The sequence below is a fragment of the Thalassophryne amazonica genome, chromosome 13, assembly GCF_902500255.1.
Source record: "Thalassophryne amazonica chromosome 13, fThaAma1.1, whole genome shotgun sequence".
In the NCBI taxonomy this organism is placed as follows: domain Eukaryota; kingdom Metazoa; phylum Chordata; class Actinopteri; order Batrachoidiformes; family Batrachoididae; genus Thalassophryne; species Thalassophryne amazonica.
The window spans coordinates 49,644,871-49,666,714 of NC_047115.1; the positions used below are offsets into that span (position 1 = coordinate 49,644,871).

At 40.6% G+C, this 21,844-nt stretch overlaps 1 protein-coding gene across 1 annotated transcript in view; it reads left to right on the forward strand.

The window, feature by feature from the left end:
* The window catches only part of wdr27 (WD repeat domain 27), a 170,721-nt gene that overhangs the window by 97,571 nt on the left and 51,306 nt on the right, over positions 1-21,844 (forward strand). The window contains exons 21-23 of the mRNA XM_034185406.1: positions 3,580-3,677; positions 13,211-13,313; positions 17,626-17,724. Of these exons, the coding sequence (XP_034041297.1) occupies positions 3,580-3,677; positions 13,211-13,313; positions 17,626-17,724 (300 nt within the window). The remainder of the gene's footprint in view (positions 1-3,579; positions 3,678-13,210; positions 13,314-17,625; positions 17,725-21,844) is intronic.

Consider the following 21,844-nt stretch of genomic DNA (forward strand, 5'->3'; position numbering starts at 1 on the left):
CATTAACGTGTGAACAGGTTTAATCAATTAGGAGCAGCGGACATTAACGTATGAACAGTTTTAATCAATTAAGAGCAGCAGACATTAACGTGTGAACAGTTTTATTCAATTAGGAGCAGTGGACATTAACGTGTGAACAGTTTTAATCAATTAGGAACAACGGACATGAACGTGTGAACCTGTTTAATCAATTAGGAGCAGTGGACATTAACGTGTGAACAGTTTTAATCAATTAGGAACAACGGACATGAACGTGTGAACCTGTTTAATCAATTAGGAGCAGCGGACATTAACTTGTGAACAGGTTTAATTAATTAGGAGCAGTGGACATTAACGTGTGAACCTGTTTAATCAATTAGGAGCAGCGGACATTAACGTGTGAACAGGTTTAATCAATTAAGAGCAGCGGACATTAACTTGTGAACAGGTTTAATAAATTAGGAGCAGTGGACATTAATGTGTGAACCATTTTAATCAATTAGGAGCAGCGGAAATTAACGTGTGAACAGTTTTAATCAATTAGGAGCAGCAGACATTAACGTGTGAACAGTTTTAATCAATTAGGAGCAGTGGACATTAACGTGTGAACAGTTTTAATCAATTAGGAACAACGGACATGAACGTGTGAACCTGTTTAATCAATTAGGAGCAGCGGACATTAACTTGTGAACAGGTTTAATTAATTAGGAGCAGTGGACATTAACGTGTGAACCTGTTTAATCAATTAGGAGCAGCGGACATTAACGTGTGAACAGGTTTAATCAATTAGGAGCAGCGGACATTAACTTGTGAACAGGTTTAATCAATTAGGAGCAGCGGACATTAATGTGTGAACCGTTTTAATCAATTAGGAGCAGCGGACATTAACGTGTGAACAGTTTTAATCAATTAGGAGCAGCGGACATTAACGTGTGAACAGTTTTAATCAATTAGGAGCAGCGGACATTAACGTGTGAACAGGTTTAATCAGTTAGGAGCAGCGGACATTAGCGTGTGAACAGTTTTAATCAATTAAGAGCAGCAGACATTAACGTGTGAACAGATTTATTCAATTAGGAGCAGTGGACATTAACGTGTGAACAGGTTTAATCAATTAGGAGCAGCAGACATTAACGTGTGAACAGTTTTAATCAATTAAGAGCAGCAGACATTAACGTGTGAACAGGTTTAATCAGTTAGGAACAGCGGACTTTAACGTGTGAACAGTTTTAATCAATTAGGAGCAGCGGACATTAAGGTGTGAACAGTTTTAATCAATTAAGAGCAGCGGACATTAACGTGTGAACAGGTTTAATCAATTAGGAGCAGCGGACATTAACGTGTAAACAGGTTTAATCAATTAAGAGCAGCGGACATTAACGTGTAAACAGGTTTAATCAATTAAGAGCAGCGGACATTAACGTGTAAACAGGTTTAATCAATTAGGAGCAGCGGACATTAACGTGTAAACAGGTTTAATCAATTAGGAGCAGCAGACATTAACGTGTGAACAGTTTTAATCAATTAGGAGCAGTGGACATTAACGTGTGAACAGTTTTAATCAATTAGGAACAACGGACATGAACGTGTGAACCTGTTTAATCAATTAGGAGCAGCGGACATTAACTTGTGAACAGGTTTAATTAATTAGGAGCAGTGGACATTAACGTGTGAACCTGTTTAATCAATTAGGAGCAGCGGACATTAACGTGTGAACAGGTTTAATCAATTAGGAGCAGCGGACATTAACTTGTGAACAGGTTTAATCAATTAGGAGCAGCGGACATTAATGTGTGAACCGTTTTAATCAATTAGGAGCAGCGGACATTAACGTGTGAACAGTTTTAATCAATTAGGAGCAGCGGACATTAACGTGTGAACAGTTTTAATCAATTAGGAGCAGCGGACATTAACGTGTGAACAGGTTTAATCAGTTAGGAGCAGCGGACATTAGCGTGTGAACAGTTTTAATCAATTAAGAGCAGCAGACATTAACGTGTGAACAGATTTATTCAATTAGGAGCAGTGGACATTAACGTGTGAACAGGTTTAATCAATTAGGAGCAGCAGACATTAACGTGTGAACAGTTTTAATCAATTAAGAGCAGCAGACATTAACGTGTGAACAGGTTTAATCAGTTAGGAACAGCGGACTTTAACGTGTGAACAGTTTTAATCAATTAGGAGCAGCGGACATTAAGGTGTGAACAGTTTTAATCAATTAAGAGCAGCGGACATTAACGTGTGAACAGGTTTAATCAATTAGGAGCAGCGGACATTAACGTGTAAACAGGTTTAATCAATTAAGAGCAGCGGACATTAACGTGTAAACAGGTTTAATCAATTAAGAGCAGCGGACATTAACGTGTAAACAGGTTTAATCAATTAGGAGCAGCGGACATTAACGTGTAAACAGGTTTAATCAATTAAGAGCAGCGGACATTAACGTGTAAACAGGTTTAATCAATTAGGAGCAGCGGACATTAACGTGTGAACAGGTTTAATCAATTTGGAGCAGCAGACATTAACGTGTGAACAGGTTTAATCAACAGAGGTGTGACACATGTCCCTGTGTAAGGTAGGAAGTCCAGTGTTATAAGTGGCTGCATTTCCTTATGAACAATGTCTGACTTGTTGAATTATGTCCAAAACAGTCCTTGTATGTGAACGTGCGCGCACTACAATGCACAATTTTTCCAGTTACAACCAGAGAAGCCTATAACTTCTTCTGGGGTGTTTGTGTGTCTTTGTTGCTTTCCTCATTCTTCTCCTTGCACAGTCACTCTGTTTTTGAGAACTATCTATCCATACAGATTTACCATAGAGTCCATACTGTTTTTATTTCTTCATAATTGATGTAAATAAAGCCCAAGACATATTTAGTGACTTATAAATGTTCATGTATCCATCCGCTGACTTGTCTGAAGAAAACTGGCAATAAAACTGATTATTTACAGGGATTATACTGAAGAGTTCCATTACTTATGCAACCCATCATCTTGGCTTTTATATTTTTAATTTATTTATTTCAAATTGTAGAGATTTGCTTTCCGTTTGAGTTTAAGGAAGAAAACTTTGTATTTTTTTTTTTTTTTTTGGATTTGAAATGCCTTAAACAAATTAAAATGTGTGAAATGCCAAGTGATCCAATACTTTTGGAGGGCACTGTAGATTGTGACTTTCTGGGATGCATAATATCTCTGAAAGTCAGAATGGGGGTTAGTTCACTTTCGATTTCATTTTGTGTTGCAGTTACTTTTTGATAACCTAGCTTTTTAATTAGCTTTATACACTGTTTGCTAAACACTTAGCTTCATGTTTGATTCATATAAAATTTATCTAGCATGGCCATGGGTTTGCATCTTCTACCAGTGTCTTTGTGGATTTCCTCTGGGCGCTTTGGTTTCTTCCAACAACAACATATATGCATCAGATTTGACTCCCAGGATTGCAGTACATTTAACTGTAAAAGTATCAAGGTGGAGACTAGTGTTGTGCTAAGGTCTCACATCCTGGGAAGCAAATGGGTTCCTCCATCTAATCTGATCTTTCAGACAAATGTTGACTGTGATTTTTTTGTTTTTCTAATTTATTTGTCAGGGCTCCATGTTCAGCACACAGACGCCAGAGTCATACAACCTGTTCCTCACCACTGCAGTCACAGATGGATTAAAGATTTGGGACCTTCGTACAATTAGGTTGGTTTTGTTATGGGCCATTGGAGATGTAATTCTGAAAGTGCTCATCATGGAGTTTCTTGGATCACAAGGTCTGTAATTTTATATATTGACTACAGTAGAGACAGATGAGCTGTGTGATGTGGCTTCCACCTTGGTGTAAGCTCTATGTTAACATTGTCCATACAACAAATGAGGTAAATGTTACAACCCCAATTCCAATGAAGTTGGAACGTTGTGTGAAATGTAAATAAAAACAGAATACAATGATTTGCAAATCCTCTTCAACCTATATTCAATTGAGTACACCACAAAGACAAGATACTTAATGTTCAAACTGATAGAATTTATTGTTTTTGTGCAAATATTTGCTCATTTTGAAATAGATGCCTGCAACACATTTCAAAAAAGCTGGGACAGGGGCAACAAAAGACTGGGAAAGTTGATGAATGCTCAAAGAACACCTGTTTGGAACATTCCACAGGTGAACAGGTTAACTGGAAACAGGTGAGTGTCATGATTGGGTATAAAGTGAGCATCCCCAAAAGGCTCAGCCGTTCACAAGCAAAGATGAGGAGAGAATCACCACTTTGGAAACAACTGCATGAAAAAATAGTCCAACAGTTTAAGAACGTTTCTCAATGTTCAATTGCAAGGAATTTAGGGATTCCATCATCTACAGTCCATAATATAATCAGAAGATTCAGAAAATCTGTAAAACTTTCTACACGTACGTGGGAAAACCGAAAACCAGCATTGAATGCCCGTGACCTTCAATCCCTCAGGCGGCACTGCATTAAAAACCGACATCATTGTGTAAAGGATCTTACCGCTGGGCTCAGGAACACTTCAGAAAACCATTGTCAGTTAACACAGTTCGTCGCTACATTTATAAGTGCAAGTTAAAACTCTACCATGCAAAGCGAAAGCCATACATCATCAACATCCAGAAACATGCCTTCTCTGGGCCTGATCTAATTTGAAATGGACAGACGCAAAGTGGAAAAGTGTGCTGTGGTCTGATGAGTTCACATTTCAGATTGTTTTTGGAAATCATGGACATTATGTCCTCCAGACAAAAGAGGAAAAAGACCATCCAGATTGTTACCAAGGCAAAGTTCAAAAGCCAGGATCTGTGATGGTATGGGGTATGTTAGTGCCCATGGCATGGGCAACTTACACATCTGTGATGGCAAAATCAATGCTGAAAGGTACATCCAGGTTTTGGTGCAACACATGCTGCCATCCAAGCAATGTCTTTTTCAGGGACATCCCTGCTTATTTCAGGAAGACAATGCCAAGCCACATTCTGCACATGTTACAACAGTGTGGCTTCATAGTAAAAGAGTGCGGGTACTAGACTGGCCTGCCTGTAGTCCAGACCTGTCGCCCAATGAAAATGCGTGGTGCATTATGAACAGCAAAATATGGAGACCCTGGACTGTTGAACAACTGAAGTCGTACATCAAGCAAGAATGGGAAAGAATTCCACCTACAAACCTTCAACAATTAGTGTCTTCAGTTCCCAAATGCTTATTGAGTGTTGTTAGAAGGAAAGGTGATGTAACACAGTGGTAAACATACCACTGTCCCAGCTTTTTTGAAACGTGTTACAGGCATCCATTTCAAAATGAGCAAATATTTGCACAAAAACAATAAAGTTTATCAGTTTGAACATTAAATATCTTGTCTTTGTGGTGTATTCAATTGAATATAGGTTGAAGAGGATTTGCAGATCATTGTATTCTGTTTTTATTTACATGTTACACAAGGTCCCAACTTCATTGGAATTGGGGTTGCACATATGGTGATGACACTTAAAACTGGTACGTTCTTTCACATTTCTTTTTTAACTATCATGTTGTGTTCTAGTCAGGCCTCCTATGCTTGAAAATTAAGACAGAATTATCTGAGTGCAGCAAACACAAACATATTCATTGCAAATTTGTATTCCTTTGATTTTAATGGGGATGTAACTCTAACTTATTTCTAAATCAAACCATTTGTTCTTTCACATTCAGAAAATGAGTGAATCTGGAACAACAAGCTATGTTGCTGTGATTATTTTCCATAGGTATTTAGCAGTGGTGGGCACAGTTCCACTAATCCACCAACTGCTAATTATCAAAGCTAATGTTTTCATTAGCAGATTAGCTTTTCAGATAACTTTGAAAACCATCAGCGGACCAATTAGCATCCAATAACTTTTAGACCGCTAAAATATTTTTGCAGGCATAGTGAATAAAGCTTCACAGTTAAAAACATTTGTAATGTCTGAAATCAAAGATGTTAGTGCCTACCTGTTGCATGTTTTGTAGCAGACAGACAGTCATGAATTGTAGAGCTCTGTCCTGTAACAGAGGAGACCTGACTACCAGAGAGAAAGGAAGAGGGAGGAAAACAAGGTAATTTATTTTCCACACCATACAGTCCTACCGGCGTATTACTGGAGTCATGCACAGGCAGACAGTTTTGACTTACAGTTAAAATTTTAAACAAACTAATTCCGGACACGTTATTGGAATTAACGTCACGTCTGTCATTTTACAAAGTGAAAATACAGCTATATGTTTTAGTTTTAAAGTAATGCACTTATTTTTAAGGTTTTAGCATTTAGACACACATGCCGCAATGCATTATGGGAACATTAGTTTCCTGACATCAGTGGTTGCTTGGTCGGCATAACACGTTACTGAAATGTGCGGTGGCTTTCACAAATAAATCTGTAATTATAAATGTCTTTTTTTTCATTTGTTAAAAAAATGGCAATTTAAAAACTGAAAATTCTGTTAAGTGATTCATCATCATTTTTAGCGAATGTGTGGCAAATGGTATTTACATTTCCATCAACACTGCCACTGCCCTCTTCCTTTCTCTCTGGTCACCAGGTCTCTTTTGCTGAGAGAAGGCTGATCTGAGGCAGAAGTGCTGACTCCTTGAGTCAGTAGCTGCCAGTGTACTGAAGTCAATACTGAAAGTTCTCGGTTTAGCTTTTATCTGTAAGTAAGTCCCTTTGGCTACTCCTTTGTTTGCACTCGGGGTCGCCACAGCAAATCCAGGGTGGATCTGCATGTTGAATTGGCACAGGTTTTACACCGGATGCCCTTCCTGTCGCAACTCTACATTACATGGAGAAATGTGGCAGAGGTGGGATTTGAACCCGGAACCTGTTGTGAAAGTGTCGTGTCACGGACCCACAACAGGGGGCGTTAATGAACGGACAATGGATAAGCCAAAAAGTAACAATTTAATGTTGTGAATCACACAACGATGTACAGACGATAACAATACAGTGACTGTCAATCATACACCAGGTGACGTGTGGGCAGGCTCGACGATAGAAGACGCCTGGTGAGAGAAAACCCGGATCCACACAGCTTCCACCGCCAACGGAGCTGAAGAACACCGGAGCCGCCAAGCCCTGCGACCCAGGTGGCCGCTGTATTCAGCAGTCAGACCCGGTACTGCTGGCAGAGAACAGAGACAGTCCAGATGAGTGTGAGGTCGCACACTCAGTAATCCCACAGTCTGTATTCAGTAAAGGAGGGAGAACCTCCACCTCCAATCATACACTCGTGCAGCTCCTGAGTTAACCACTTATCTGAGTGGGGTGTGAGGCGAATCCGTCGCAGTCCACACCAAACGCCAACTCCGCAGATAAGGCACACCACTGTTGTGAAAGTGTAGGAACACGGACCCACAACAGGGGGCGCAAATGAACGGACAATGGAGTAAGTCAAATAACAACACTTTACTGTTGTGAAACTCGCACAACAAACACAACAGATTACAATCTCAGGAACAAGCCGAATTCCAAGGTGTCGTGTGGGCAGGCTCGAAGGTAGGAGACGTCTGTCCAAGTCGAACCGGAACCACTCGATTTCCACCGCCACCGAACCCCGGGAATACTGGAGCCGCCAAGTCCCGAACTCCCAGGTGACCACTGCCTCCGCTTGTCGGATCTGGTACTGCTGGCGAGGAACAAAAACAGTCAGAGGTGGGTGCGCTGCACCCAGCAACACGGACGGTGGTAACACCACCTCCTCCTCTCGTCAAGAAAACACTGAAGTGCAGGAGTGTGAGTACTTATCCAAATACTGTTTCCTGCTGCTCTTCTCTCTCTCTGTATAAAGGCAAAAAGTAATCAAGGTTGATATAATCAGCTGGATACGTTACCTCCTCGGTAGAAACGATATCTCGGCAATGAGGTGGAGATGCCATCCTGCTGATATACCCCACTGATGATTGCTGTCAGCTGTCTCAGGTGATGGGTGACAGCTGTCACCCTGGCTGCTCCTGTGAGGCGGCAGCGCCCTCTGGTGCCTGGAGCCCGCACTCCAGGCAGGGCGCCCTCTGGTGGTGGTGGGCCAGCAGTACCTCCTCTTCAGCGGCCCACACAACAACCACAGGAAAACGGCTGCAAAAAGAGAGCAGAGAAAGTCAGCAGAGAAAATTACCTGATTGGTAGTTGATTTCTCGGCGGGGAGGTGGAGTTGCAGTCCAGCCTTTATGGTGGTGGTGATGAGTAGTGGATGAGTGACAGCTGGTACGGATGATGAGTGACAGCTGTCACTCCTGGTCGCTCCGACGCCCTCTCGTGCTTGAAGCCCGCACTTCAAGCAGGGCGCCATCTTGTGGTGGTGGGCCAGCAGTACCTCCTCTTCAGCGGCCCACACAACAGAACCTTCCGCACTGAAACCAAGCACATTAACCACTTGGCCACCACCCCTGCTATATTAGCTTTTATCTGTAACTTCTGCTAAATTTTTTTGGGATTTATTGTTTTAGCTTTATAAAAGTTAACTTTTCAGTTCGCGGATTAACGGTTATCATAGCTAACTTTTTATTCAGCTGTGCCCATCACTGCTATTTAGCAGCTGATATCCATATAAAGCACATCATTTGATCAGGATTTTTTGTATTTCAGGATTTTTGCGCATTAGAAAGCATTATTTAGTAGGCATTATTTAGTTCTTTGATGTGTGAAACTCCGATGTTTCAACTACAGACTCTGTCCGTCAAAACATTATTGCAACCTCATATGTGTTCATGCATGATTTATTTGGCATCCCTCTCCACATTTACGTGAAGTGAAACAAATAGATGTTTTATTTTTCTTTTTGTATATTATATGCATGTGATTCCATTGTACTTACAACAGAAAAAGCATGTTTATCAGATCTTATCATGATTTCAACAAAAAAAAAAAAATTCTTGTTATAATGTCAGACAGAACCACTGCGAGAGAAGCATGTGCCCATATGATGAGAAAACTGAGTACTAATAATAATAATTTTATTTATACAGCACTTTCAGGATAAACATACAAGGTCTGTCCAAAAAGTAACGGACCTTTTTATTTTTTGCAAAAACTATATGGATTTGAATCATGTGCGCTTGCATCAGCCAAGCTTGAACCTTTGTGCGCATGCGTGAGTTTTTTCACGCATGCATGTAAGTCGTCAGAGAACAGAGAACTTTCAGAAGAAGTCGGCATGAGGAGTTTATTTGGACATTCCATTGTTAACGGACGTTTTGTAATGAAAGAACGTGCGGGCAGAGTCGCATGTCGGGCCGGACCCGACCGCGGGGGGTCGCGACAGGAAAAACACCTCCGTTGGAAACCTTAACGGGCAAGTTGGAACATGCCCAAGCTGTTAAACAATTTCTCAGTTACTCACTTGTTGAAAGCCATCAAAAGCCGCCTGAATTTTACAAATGGTTTTCAACACGGAGGTGTTTTTCCTGTCGCGGCACACACAGATTTGCCGAGTCGTCACGGAAACGACTCGGCGAATTTGCGCGCACGTTCTTTCATTTAAAAATGTCCTTAAACAGTGGAATGTCCACATAAAGTCCTCATGCCGGCCTCTTCTGAATCTTCTCTGTTCTCTCACGACGTCCTGGGTGAATTAAGCCTTAAATTAGGATGTTTTCAGGTTGAAACAGCCGACGACGGCGCCTGGAAGCGCTGCACGACGTCCCGCTCCGTGGGAAGTCCTTACACCGACAGAAACACCCCATAATCTCTCATCAGCCATTAAACTTTTCACCGAAAACAAGCTTAATTTCTCGAATAGTGTCCACTCGGATATTCCTCACAGGTCCAGAAAAAATTTTGATAAAGCAACGCGCGCCGTCTCGAGCAGCGTGTGAAACAAAGGAATTCAGCCGAGAGGGCAGGACCACATCTCACTCAAGGCCTGCCCACAGGGAAATGACGTCACCGACGCGTGAAAAAACTCACGCATGCGCACGAGGGTTCAAGCATGATTGGTGTAATCGCACGTCATTCAAATCCATATAGTTAAAAAAAATAAAAGGGTCGGTTTATTAACTAATAGACCTCGTATCAGTTAAACCCGTATGCCAGTGTATACAATCCTGTAGGACCGTCTATATCCTATATGCCAGAGGTGGGATGAAGTCACTGTCAAGTCATTCTCAAGTCATGAATCGGCAAGTCTCAAGTCAAATCTCAAGTCATCTTGCAAACAATTGGTGGTCATTATGACTTGAGACTTGCCGATTCATGACTTGAGAGTGATTTGACAGTGACTTCGTCCCATATTCATGCATATAGTTTCAGTAACCATTTGAAACTGTCTGCTAAAATAATGTTCCTACACATGAATGTTTTGCATGTTAGATCTTTGCCTTTTGATTTTGTCATGTATAAATTTTATTTGATATTTTTAGTGAAATCCATATTTTATGTTTATATGTGAATTTGAGCATACACATTTACATTTTTCAGTCACACATTAACAAAAGTCTACTTGTCTGCAGAATTTCTGCTGGTCAAAATTTACCAGGCCTGGGCTATATCATTTATCTCAATCCATGACAAATGTATACTATATTTCTTCTATTAGAAGCAAACCGCTAGAAGTGCATCTCAACCAAAAATTCCATTCTTTATGTACAGAAATGTTAAAATATTACTTATTTTGACCATAGAAACCCTTCTGTCATTTACGTAAGCACATGCGCTTCTGATTGGGAAAATACAGCACGTTTTTGACATTCTGCAGTCTAATAGCAAAATCTGTGTTGACAGAGCTTTAGGATTTATGATAGGTAAGCTAACCTTTTGGGTTCTGTTAGTCTGATGTACTTTTGTAATAATGTAATGACAAAATCTATTAAAACAATTTCATAGGCTGTCCTATAGGATTCTGTAGACAGACCCATCCAATAAAAAGTTGAATTTTGTCACTTTTTGTGTATTGTTTATGGTGTATTTGTGAAATAAATTTTATATTTAAATGTTTAATTGTTCCTATTATCCTTTGTATATTATATGGCATTATGACTTGTAGGTTCTTATAGAGATTCTGTGGGTTGTCCAATAGGTTCCGATAGAAATCCCACAGGTTATTGTATAAGTTCATATAGAGGTCCTATAGGTTGGCCTATAGGCACAGTTTGGCTGCAGCCAGACTGTGCACTCTGATTTCTCTTCTAGTTTATATTTATTCTTCTGCTGAGCTGCAGTTCTGCGCTCTGAGTTCTGTTATAGTTTATCTTTCCTCCTGTGAGGAACGACTCGTACGTGAGTAAATATGAGATGTCTGGAGTTATGCTTAATGTCGACATGTCCTGTCTCTGGCAATCAGTCTGTGAGCAGGACTTATGTCCTTTTTTGTCCTTAACAGAATGTTGAGAGAGTTTGAGGGAAGAGTGAGGAACTGCAGCAGCCAGACAGTTTTTTCTTTCTTTTAATTGTTCACATTTGCGTGCACGAACGAATTGTCTGTGAGTGGACTGGAAATGTCCAGACTTTTTACGGGATGTGGACATGTCCTGTCTCTGTCAATCAGTCTGTGAGCAGGACTTTTATGGACTTTATTTAACAACATTTGTGAGAGAAGAGCGAGGAGCTGCAGCAGCAGCAGCTGCAATCAGCAGCATTTTTTTTCTGTGCTCTTTGAGCGTGTAGTTTTACTGCATTGTGTACACGGTATAAAAACAATCCTGCATGATTTATACTTCGGGAACAGTGGAACACAGCAGGAAGCTGATGAGAGCTGTTAGTTTGTGTTGATGGATGTTAAGGCCCCCTGACACTTGTACGAGATTAATCCATGCACTTGCATGCACTCTGCTGTGCACAAGAGTAAACTCATCTCAAACTCATTGTAAACCGGTGTAAACTGTGCACGTGCACAAAGAAAATTTTGAAATGTTCAAAATCTCCATCATGCATTAATGAAGTGAAATTCAAGTGAACATTGCGCAAACAATTCAAAAACACTGCATGTGAGGTTGCCAACTGGAACATTACGTGATGTGCAACATGTCCTTTAATAGCAGAGTGTTCTCAAACCTGATAAATTGCTGTTTTGATGGTGGAGAACAGAGTATTTCTGGCAAGGTTGTGGATCTGCCTGAAAGCACAAAGCAGATAATTTACGGGAGCAGTATCCTACAAAGCTCACTGAGGTGAAGCAGTTGAGCATCTCATTCCTGCAAAACCGCTTGTTCCTCCATCTCCATCAAGCTGATCTCCTCCATATGCCATCGGACAGCCTCCTCCCCCAACATGTATGTGTCATGCCTCATGGACAACCCGTGGCCATGACTGTGCACAGAGTATGCATATTGTGAACTTACCTTTGTAAGATGTAGCTAGAAAAATTATGTTCTTGACTTTATATCAGACTTTGATGGTCTGCACCAAATGGTACACTTACTGTTTCAACACTTTGGGTGATAGGTTTGAAAATGACAACTGTAGCCTTTCTCACACACAACGTGTGTGTATGCTATTTACACAGAGGCGCATGTAGCAGTCATTACCCAACTCATTATCTGCCACAAACATGTTACTACTCTCCAGAAGCAAATCATATCATGCCATATGGTGCTGTGATGAGCCCAGTATGTGGTGAATGTTTTGAACATGTCCAAAACACTCATCATTCAACTCCACTCATTGGCACTCATCCTCTTTTATATAAAGGTTGAGTGGAGCCTTGTCATTTGAATGTGACATGGATTATTTGTCCCATTTGTGTTGCGTTGCATTTTGCGTGCAAATTAGGTTCCATTTACCGTGTAAATTGGTTCCATACGTTTTGTACCATTGCACACTGAGACCCACGTTGATGCACACACTAGTGGGGGTGGTGTTTAGCTAAACATGGCAGAGTTTGTTTTGCTGACAGACGACGATTTGAATGAGCTAATTCTTCTTACACACACAAAAAAAAAAACAAATCCGCCACGTTAAATGTTAAGTCAATTGGAAATTGCCAGCACACTGTTTGGTTATAAATGTAAGATGAGGCCTGTTATCTCAAGGAAATTTTTATACAGCGTAGTCCTGGTTATACTCTGTATTATATAATTTACACAGACCCAACGTTCTTACACGTACAATGTGATAATAATAGCAATGAAAAACTTTCTGAACAGGAAGAAATTTTAAGCAGAACCAGAATTTATGAAGGGGACATGGGCCATGCACACACAGTCAAATAACTAATTTCTCCTTACCATCAGGTTTGTTTTTAATCATATTAATATATCACTCTGTGTCTCTCACTCAGGTGCGTCCGCCGTTACGATAACCATCTAAATCGCTGCCATCCTTGCACTGCAGCCATCTCACCATGTGGACGTTTCATTGCCTCAGGCTCTGAGGATAACTGTGTAAGTTACAGTGTCACATTTCCAACTGTATTCTTGCACAAAATATTACAGCAAACCATCACTGTCCTTTTCTAATCCTCAGGCGCATTTCTTGAAATATGCACCTGAGGATTTTCCCATCACATTGTTGATTACATGAACCTGTGATGTAGCTGTTATCAAACTTACAGAAAACCTCTGAAATTTGGAAAAGAGAGAAAAAGGCGAGTATTACAGCTACAATTTGAAGAGAAAATTAATGAATGAACTAGCGTGTTGCCCGTGGGGATCGATGGGCTCTAGATTGGGTAGTGTTTATGAAATAGGTACCTGACATTTTTCAAGGGTGGTAATAAATTAACTAATGAGTTGAATGGCGTGTGAGTCTAGAATGTTTTTATATATATATTTTATATATATATATATACATATATATACCATTTTTAGAGGAGGAATTCAATTGTTTTATTTCCCGTCCATTATGTAATTTTTAATGTTAATTTGCTGTCTTGATGTATTTATAAATTGTTGCCAAGCAAATGTCAGCTGTGCTCTGTTTCTCCCTGATCGAAGTTGCACACAACGCATGCACAGCTGCTGTAAGCACGTGATTTTAATTTGACAAAGAAAGACAGTGGCTGAAGACATTAAAACCACTAAACATTTCACTCATGGTACCAACATGAAACTTAAGTCACTCATGGTAATAGCCAGTGATGCATTACTTAGTCACGTGTTGCTCTAATCTGACCACTTTTTCAGTAACAAGTAATCTAACGTGTTAATCTTTCCAAATCAGTAATCAGATTAAAGTTACTTCTCCAAGTCACTGTACGTTAATGTTTTTTTACATTGTGGGTCGATTGCAGCATTAATTAGTAATGGATTACTTTTTCAAAGTAACTGTGGCAACATTGGTAATAGCAACATGAGACTTATCTAAATTGACAAAACCAAGTGAGCAACAAAAACACAAAAAAATCAATAACATTAGCAGCACGGTTAAACTAACATAAACCACAATAACACTTAAAACCTCAAAACCCCAAACTCCCATGGTACATTGCAGGGCAGCATCCTTTGTTTATTGGTTAACTAAAATTGCTAATTTCTCCAAAAATATTTGTCCTATCAACTTTCTGTTTTCGCAGCATTCATCCTTCGCCCAAAATACGTAAGCATGCCAAATGGCAAATGTCAGCTCTCTCTGGTTTTTACGTAATTGAAGCCGCACACACACACACACACACACACATACACACACACACACACACACACACACACACACACACACACACACACACACACACACACACACACAGAGGCCACTTGGCTATTATAATATAGATGTTGAGGACTTTTTTTGCTGCCACACGATATCTGGTGAGGGCAATTCTATGGTAACGGAATTACAATCTGAGCTAATCTGTAGTGGTTAGATGCAGTATGTCCAGATTTTGCTGCTGTTGTAATTCCGTTACCATAGAATTGCCCTAGAGCCACGTTGAGCTTTAGCACAAGTCTCATGGTGGTAGCCCGACAACCAGCCTGAATTAGGCCAGATACTGGCCACCATTTAGGAATGGGAATTCCCACTCCTAAACAACCAATAGGAGAGCAACGTTCATGCCACACCAAAGTGAGGCTGAGTCAGCATCTTGGCCGCCAACCAATCACAGGCTAGGAGAGAGAGGCCAATATCCGGCCTAATTCAGGCTGGTTGTCAGGCTATCATGGTGGATGCCTTTCCTGGCACAAATCTAGTTCTACATAGAGAAACATGCCCACAGTTTCTGGTGTTCCAAAACAGTCTTGCAGCCAAGTACTAATCAGAATCTGCTCTGCTTCACTTTCAGAGATCTGACAGGATCAGGTGTCCACAGAGTGACACAGTTATGGCATTGATGATAAATTAAGTTTGACAAAATTATTAACAGAAATCTGAAGGATTCAGACAATAAAAATCACATTACAGCTATTTAAATGTTTTACAGTTGAGCAACTCGAAAGCGAAAATAAGTCATTTCATCACAGTTTCCTAACTTTTCAATTTCAGGGTTCACATTTCAACTTTAGAAATATATCTGATTTTATAAAGCTGATGCACTCTGTTGTAAAATGCCCCCCAAAAATTGCCCCAACAGCTATATTCTTATCAACCTTGAACATCACAAACTGTTATTTCTTTGACTGGTCAAGTGGACATTTGATACTGGCTAAAATGTTTGCATTATAATTTCTTTGTTTAACTTGTAATAGTGGAATATGCCATAAAGAAAACCTGCTGAACTCAAAGGTTTTTTTTTTCCTTTTTGGACTGAAGTCTTTTTCCACATAGGTCAAATTCAGCATTCATGTTGAAGCAGAACAGTTTAATTGCTTTTCCAGACTGTTATATTTCCTTTAAAGAACTTTTCAGAAGAATGCCTCCCTTTTCTTTATCTTTCTTTCTGTCCTGCTCGTGGATGTGTCTGCTGAAAGCAGTGGAATAATGTATACATGCCGCTGGTTAGTATTAATTGTGGGGGCTCAACGCAGCACGGACATTTAAGAGCGTCTCTGTCAGGATTGGATGCGTCTGCAGTTTCTTGGAAATCGGGAGAGTGTACAGTAGTGAGCTACAGCATGTTTATTTGTAGCTGTCCTGAGAATTACACGGGCCAGACACATTTGCATTTGTCTTAATATTTCAAAAAGCAATCCTGGAAATAAGAAGTTCAATATTCTAAAAAAGACTCCCCAGATCATATTACGGTACTCATTTTCCACCAACTCTGAAATCATGAATGTATTAGAAGGTCAGTGTTCTACATTAACCTCCTGTGTTTCACATCAGTATACAGTTTAATCTATTTTCACTTCGATTTCACATCATTTAACATTACATAGGATTATGCACTTTTCTTTGACTCATCACTTTGGCTATTATTTTATAGGATTACTTCATGCTGCACTTCATTTGCTGTTGACATGTAGATGTAGATGGTGCATCTGTAAGTATATGTGATCCCTAAGCACAGCTGAAGGAACTCTTTTCCTTCCAAGTATCTAATGCCCTGGTAGGCACCACACATGTCATATGCCTTAGACATGAGACACTCGATCCAAAGACTGTTTGACAGAGCTTATTTTAAAGCATTTTTCATGGAAACGTAATCCGAAACAGATGCAGCAATCTGATGATTCGTCGTCTGTTAACAAACATCTCCACATCTGTTTTTATCTGCACTCATGGTGCTTTAAAACTGATTTGAATAGATTTTAAGTCAGATTACATTGAACATACAAGCTAACATAGAGTCAGATTCATAAGTAGCTGAACAGTGACATAATACTTGTTATATTGCCTCTGACAGTACACTCAAAAACTGATGCATTGGATTAACTCAATTCAGTTATAAGCAGGATTTCCATCTAATAAATATATATGCAGCCCCCAACTCAAATAAAGCACATCCATGCAAGATAATTAAATTTAATTTAGTTAGGTGGATTGGAATCTTTAAAAATTGTCCATAGGTGTGCGAGTGGGTGTTTGTCAGTTTGTGGCCCTGTGACAGACTGGGGTCCTGTCCTGGGTGTACCCCGCCTCGCGCTCTATGACTGCTGGGATTGGCTCCAGCCCCCCACGACCCTTAATTGGACTAAGCGGTTGAAGATGAGTGTGTGTGATATTTATAATATGGAAATCCTGCCCATAGTTGAATTGAGTTCATCCAATGAGTCATTTCTTTGTGTGATCTCAAAAAACTGACTCACTGGATTGGATTCCATATAATAAACATATGTAGTCCCAACTGAGTTAGGGCTACATATTTATTAGATGGAAATCCTGCACATAATTGAATTGTTAGTTGAAGTGTTAAAATGAGCCAATCAAGATGTCTTGTAGAGTAACTCTTTAATTCAAGGGGTACAACAAAATATCACAATAACAATTTAGAAATTACAGCCAGTCACACCATTTTCAGAAAATAATTATTGTTAAATCAAATTGTCATTTTTACAGACCGTTTTCTTTTGAAATGTCAGGGAATGGACACATGAACATTTCCATGTCACTAAATATGTCTATGATGTCATTTACATCAGTCATTAAGAAATACAAACAGTATGGTACTTTATGGGAAGTCTCTCTAGGGTAGGTAGTTCTTAATAAATGACTGTCCATGCAAGAAATAGACTAGTGAGAGAAGCAATTAAGACACACATAACATTTCTGAAGGAGTTATGTAGGCTTCTATGGCTGTGATTGGTGATTATCAATGTCAGATTGACACTTTTTTTGTTGCTTCTTTTTTAAAGTATGTGTCCCTTTGTTCACCAATGCCAGGCTTATGTGTACGACATCCGTAGCAGCAGCTATCTCCACAAACTTCAAAAACACTCAGATACAGTGCTGACTGTCACTTTTAACCCTGCCACACCACAGGTAAGAATATCTCTTTTTGCTTAACTTTTGTATTTCTGCAAGGTTCCGTAATCAATCTCATACTATACAGTAGTGTTCAGAATAATAGCAGTGCTATGTGACTAAAAAGATTAATCCAGGTTTTGAGTATATTTCTTATTGTTACATGGGAAACAAGGTACCAGTAGATTCAGTAGATTCTTCATGATTACTGGTGGTTGGCTCTCACTGCGGTATTGTATCACTTCCTGTTCCGGAGCACAGCGGTGTTTTGCTGTATCTGTTAGCTGTTTAATCTGCGTAGTTAGATTGATCTAACTAGATAACGATTTGTTTCACAGTGTAATCTTCACGTGCCTTAACTAAAGCACTCCCTCTGCTGAATCACCTCTAAATTATTTACACATTATTCACTTTGTGTGTTTTTAGGAATCCGCTAGCTGAGCGCAGCTACTAGCTCTTAGCCGGTTTAGCATGGCGGCTTCTCCTGTCTCTCCCGCACTTTTCTGCTCTGGGTGTGAAATGTTTAGTTATTCCTCGGCCTCCTTTAGCAGTAATGGTACTTGTAATAAGTGTAGCTTATTCGTAGCTTTGGAGGCCAGGCTGGGTGAATTGGAGACTCGGCTCCGCACCTTGGAAAATCCTACAGCTAGCCAGGCCCCTGTAGTCGGTGCGGACCAAGGTAGCTTAGCCGCCGTTAGTTCCCCTCCAGCAGATCCCGAGCAGCCGGGAAAGCAGGCCGACTGGGTGACTGTGAGAAGGAAGCGTAGTCCTAAACAGAAGCCCCGTGTACACCGCCAACCCGTTCACATCTCTAACCGTTTTTCCCCACTCGGCGACACACCCGCCGAGGAACAAACTCTGGTTATTGGCGACTCTGTTTTGAGAAATGTGAAGTTAGCGACACCAGCAACCATAGTCAATTGTCTTCCGGGAGCCAGAGCAGGCGACATTGAAGGAAATTTGAAACTGCTGGCTAAGGCTAAGCGTAAATTTGGTAAGATTGTAATTCACGTCGGCAGTAATGCACCCGGTTACGCCAATCGGAGGTCACTAAAATTAACTTTGCAAAAACAATGTCGGACTCTGTAGTTTTCTCTGGGCCCCTCCCCAATCGGACCGGGAGTGACATGTTTAGCTGCATGTTCTCCTTGAATTGCTGGCTGTCTGAGTGGTGTCCAAAAAATGAGGTGGGCTTCATAGATAATTGGCAAAGCTTCTGGGGAAAACCTGGTCTTGTTAGGAGAGACGGCATCCATCCCACTTTGGATGGAGCAGCTCTCATTTCTAGAAATCTGGCCAATTTTCTTAAATCCTCCAAACCGTGACTATCCAGGGTTGGGACCAGGAAGCAGAGTTGTAGTCTTACACACCTCTCTGCAGCTTCTCTCCCCCTGCCATCCCCGCATTACCCCATCCCCGTAGAGACGGTGCCTGCTCCCAGACTGAGAGACTGGCGCTTTGTTTGATCAAAATTTTTTCTAAACCTGTGAGACACATCGAAGTGGACACGGTTCGAAAAATTAAGCTGGTTTTCAGTGAAAATTTTAACGGCTGATGAGAGATTTTGAGGTGATACTGTCGCTTTAAGGACTTCGCACGGTGCGAGACGTCGCGCAACGCTCTCAGGCGCCGTCGTCAGCCTGTTTCAAGCTGAAAACCTCCACATTTCAGGCTCTATTGATCCAGGACGTCGTGAGAGAACAGAGAAGTTTCAGAAGAAGTCGGTTTCAGCATTTTATCCGGATATTCCACTGTTAAAGGAGATTTTTTTAAATGAAAGACGTGCGGGCGGATTGCAGCATCGGCTCGCAGCCGCCGTGACACTCCGACCACAGGAAAAACACCTCTGTTGGAAGCCTTAAGGACAAGTTGGAACATGTCCAGCTGTTAAACAATTTCTCATATACTCACTCCACTGAAAGCCATCAAAAGCCGCCTGGATTTTACAAATGGTTATCAACACGGAGGTGTTTTTCCTGTGCCGCTGCACTGCGCCGGCTGCGTCCCGACGCGCGGACCCGTCCGCACGTCTTTCATTAAAAAATCTCCTTTAACAGTGGAATATCCGGATAAAATGCTGAAAACCGACTTCTTCTGAAACTTCTCTGTTCTCTCACGACGTCCTGGATCAATAGAGCCTGAAATGTGGAGCTTTTCAGCTTGAAACAGGCTGACGACGGCGCCTGAGAGCGTTGCGCGACGTCTCGCACCGTGGGAAGTCCTTAAAGCGACAGTATCACCTCAAAATCTCTCATCAGCCGTTAAAATTTTCACTGAAAACCAGCTTAATTTTTCGAACCGTGTCCACTTCGATGTGTCTCACAGGTTTAGAAAAAATTTTGAGCAAACAAAACGCCAGTCTCTCAGCAACTTCTCAGACAAAGGAATGCCGACGAGGGGCTGGACAACTCCTCCCACAAGGAGTGCTCACAGGAGAATGACGTCACCGACAGCCGTGGAAAAACTCACACATGCGCACGAGGGTTCAAGCATGTCTGACGTAAAAACATATGAATGAAATCCATATAGTTTTTGAAAAAAATAAAAAGGACCTATACTTTATTGACAGCCCTCGTATGTTAGTTTAAATGAGTCAACACCCCCGAGTCACACTAACTGCCAGAACGCTCGTAGCACGGGCCGAGGTGGAGGATTAGCAGCAATCTTCCACTCCAGCTTATTAATTAATCAAAAACCCAGACAGAGCTTTAATTAATTTGAAAGCTTGACTCTTAGTCTTGTCCATCTAAATTGGAAGTCCAAAAACCAGTTTTATTTGTTGTTATCTATCGTCCACCTGGTCGTTACTGTGAGTTTCTCTGTGAATTTTCGGACCTTTTGTCTGACTTAGTACTTAGCTCAGATAAGATAATTATAGTGGGCGATTTTAACATCCACACAGATGCTGAGAATGACAGCCTCAACACTGCATTTAATCTATTGTTAGACTCGATTAGCTTTGCTCAAAATGTAAATGAGTCCACCCACCACTTTAATCATACGTTAGATCTTGTTCTGACTTATGGTATGGAAATTGAAGACTTAACAGTGTTCCCTGAAAACCCCCTTCTGTCTGAGAATTTCTTAATAACATTTACATTTACTCTGATGGACTACCCAGCAGTGGGGAATAAGTTTCATTACAGTAGAAGTCTTTCAGAAAGCGCTGTAACTAGGTTTAAGGATATGATTCCTTCTTTATGTTCTCCAATGCCATATACCAACACAGGGCAGAGTAGCTACCTAAACTCTGTGAGTGAGATAGATTATCTTGTCAATAGTTTTATATCCTCATTGAGGACAACTTTGGATGCTGTAGCTCCTCTGAAAAAGAGAGCCTTAAATCAGAAGTGCCTGACTCCGTGGTATAACTCACAAACCCGTGGCTTAAAGCAGATAACCCGTAAGTTGGAGAGGAAATGGCGTCTCACTAATTTAGAAGATCTTCACTTAGCCTGGAAAAAGAGTCTGTTGCTCTATAAAAAAAGCTAGGACATCTTACTACTCATCACTAATTGAAGAAAATAAGAACAACCCCAGGTTTCTTTTCAGCACTGTAGCCAGGCTGACAAAGAGTCAGAGCTCTATTGAGCCGAGTATTCCTTTAACTTTAACTAGTAATGACTTCATGACTTTCTTTGCTAATAAAATTTTAACTATTAGAGAAAAAATTACTCATAACCATCCCAAAGACATATCGTTCTCTTTGGCTGCTTTCAGTGATGCCGGTATTTGGTTAGACTCTTTCTCTCCGATTGTTCTGTCTGAGTTATTTTCATTAGTTACTTCCTCCAAACCATCAACATGTCTGTTAGACCTCATTCCTACCAGGCTGCTCAAGGAAGCCCTACCATTAATTAATGCTTCGATCTTAAATATGATCAATCTGTCTTTATTAGTTGGCTATGTACCACAGGCTTTTAAGGTGGCAGTAATTAAACCATTACTTAAAAAGCCATCACTTGACCCAGCTATCTTAGCTAATTATAGGCCAATCTCCAACCTTCCTTTTCTCTTAAAAATTCTTGAAAGGGTAGTTGTAAAACAGCTAACTGGTCATCTGCAGAGGAATGGTCTATTTGAAGAGTTTCAGTCAGAGTTTAGAATTCATCATAGTACAGAAACAGCATTAGTGAAG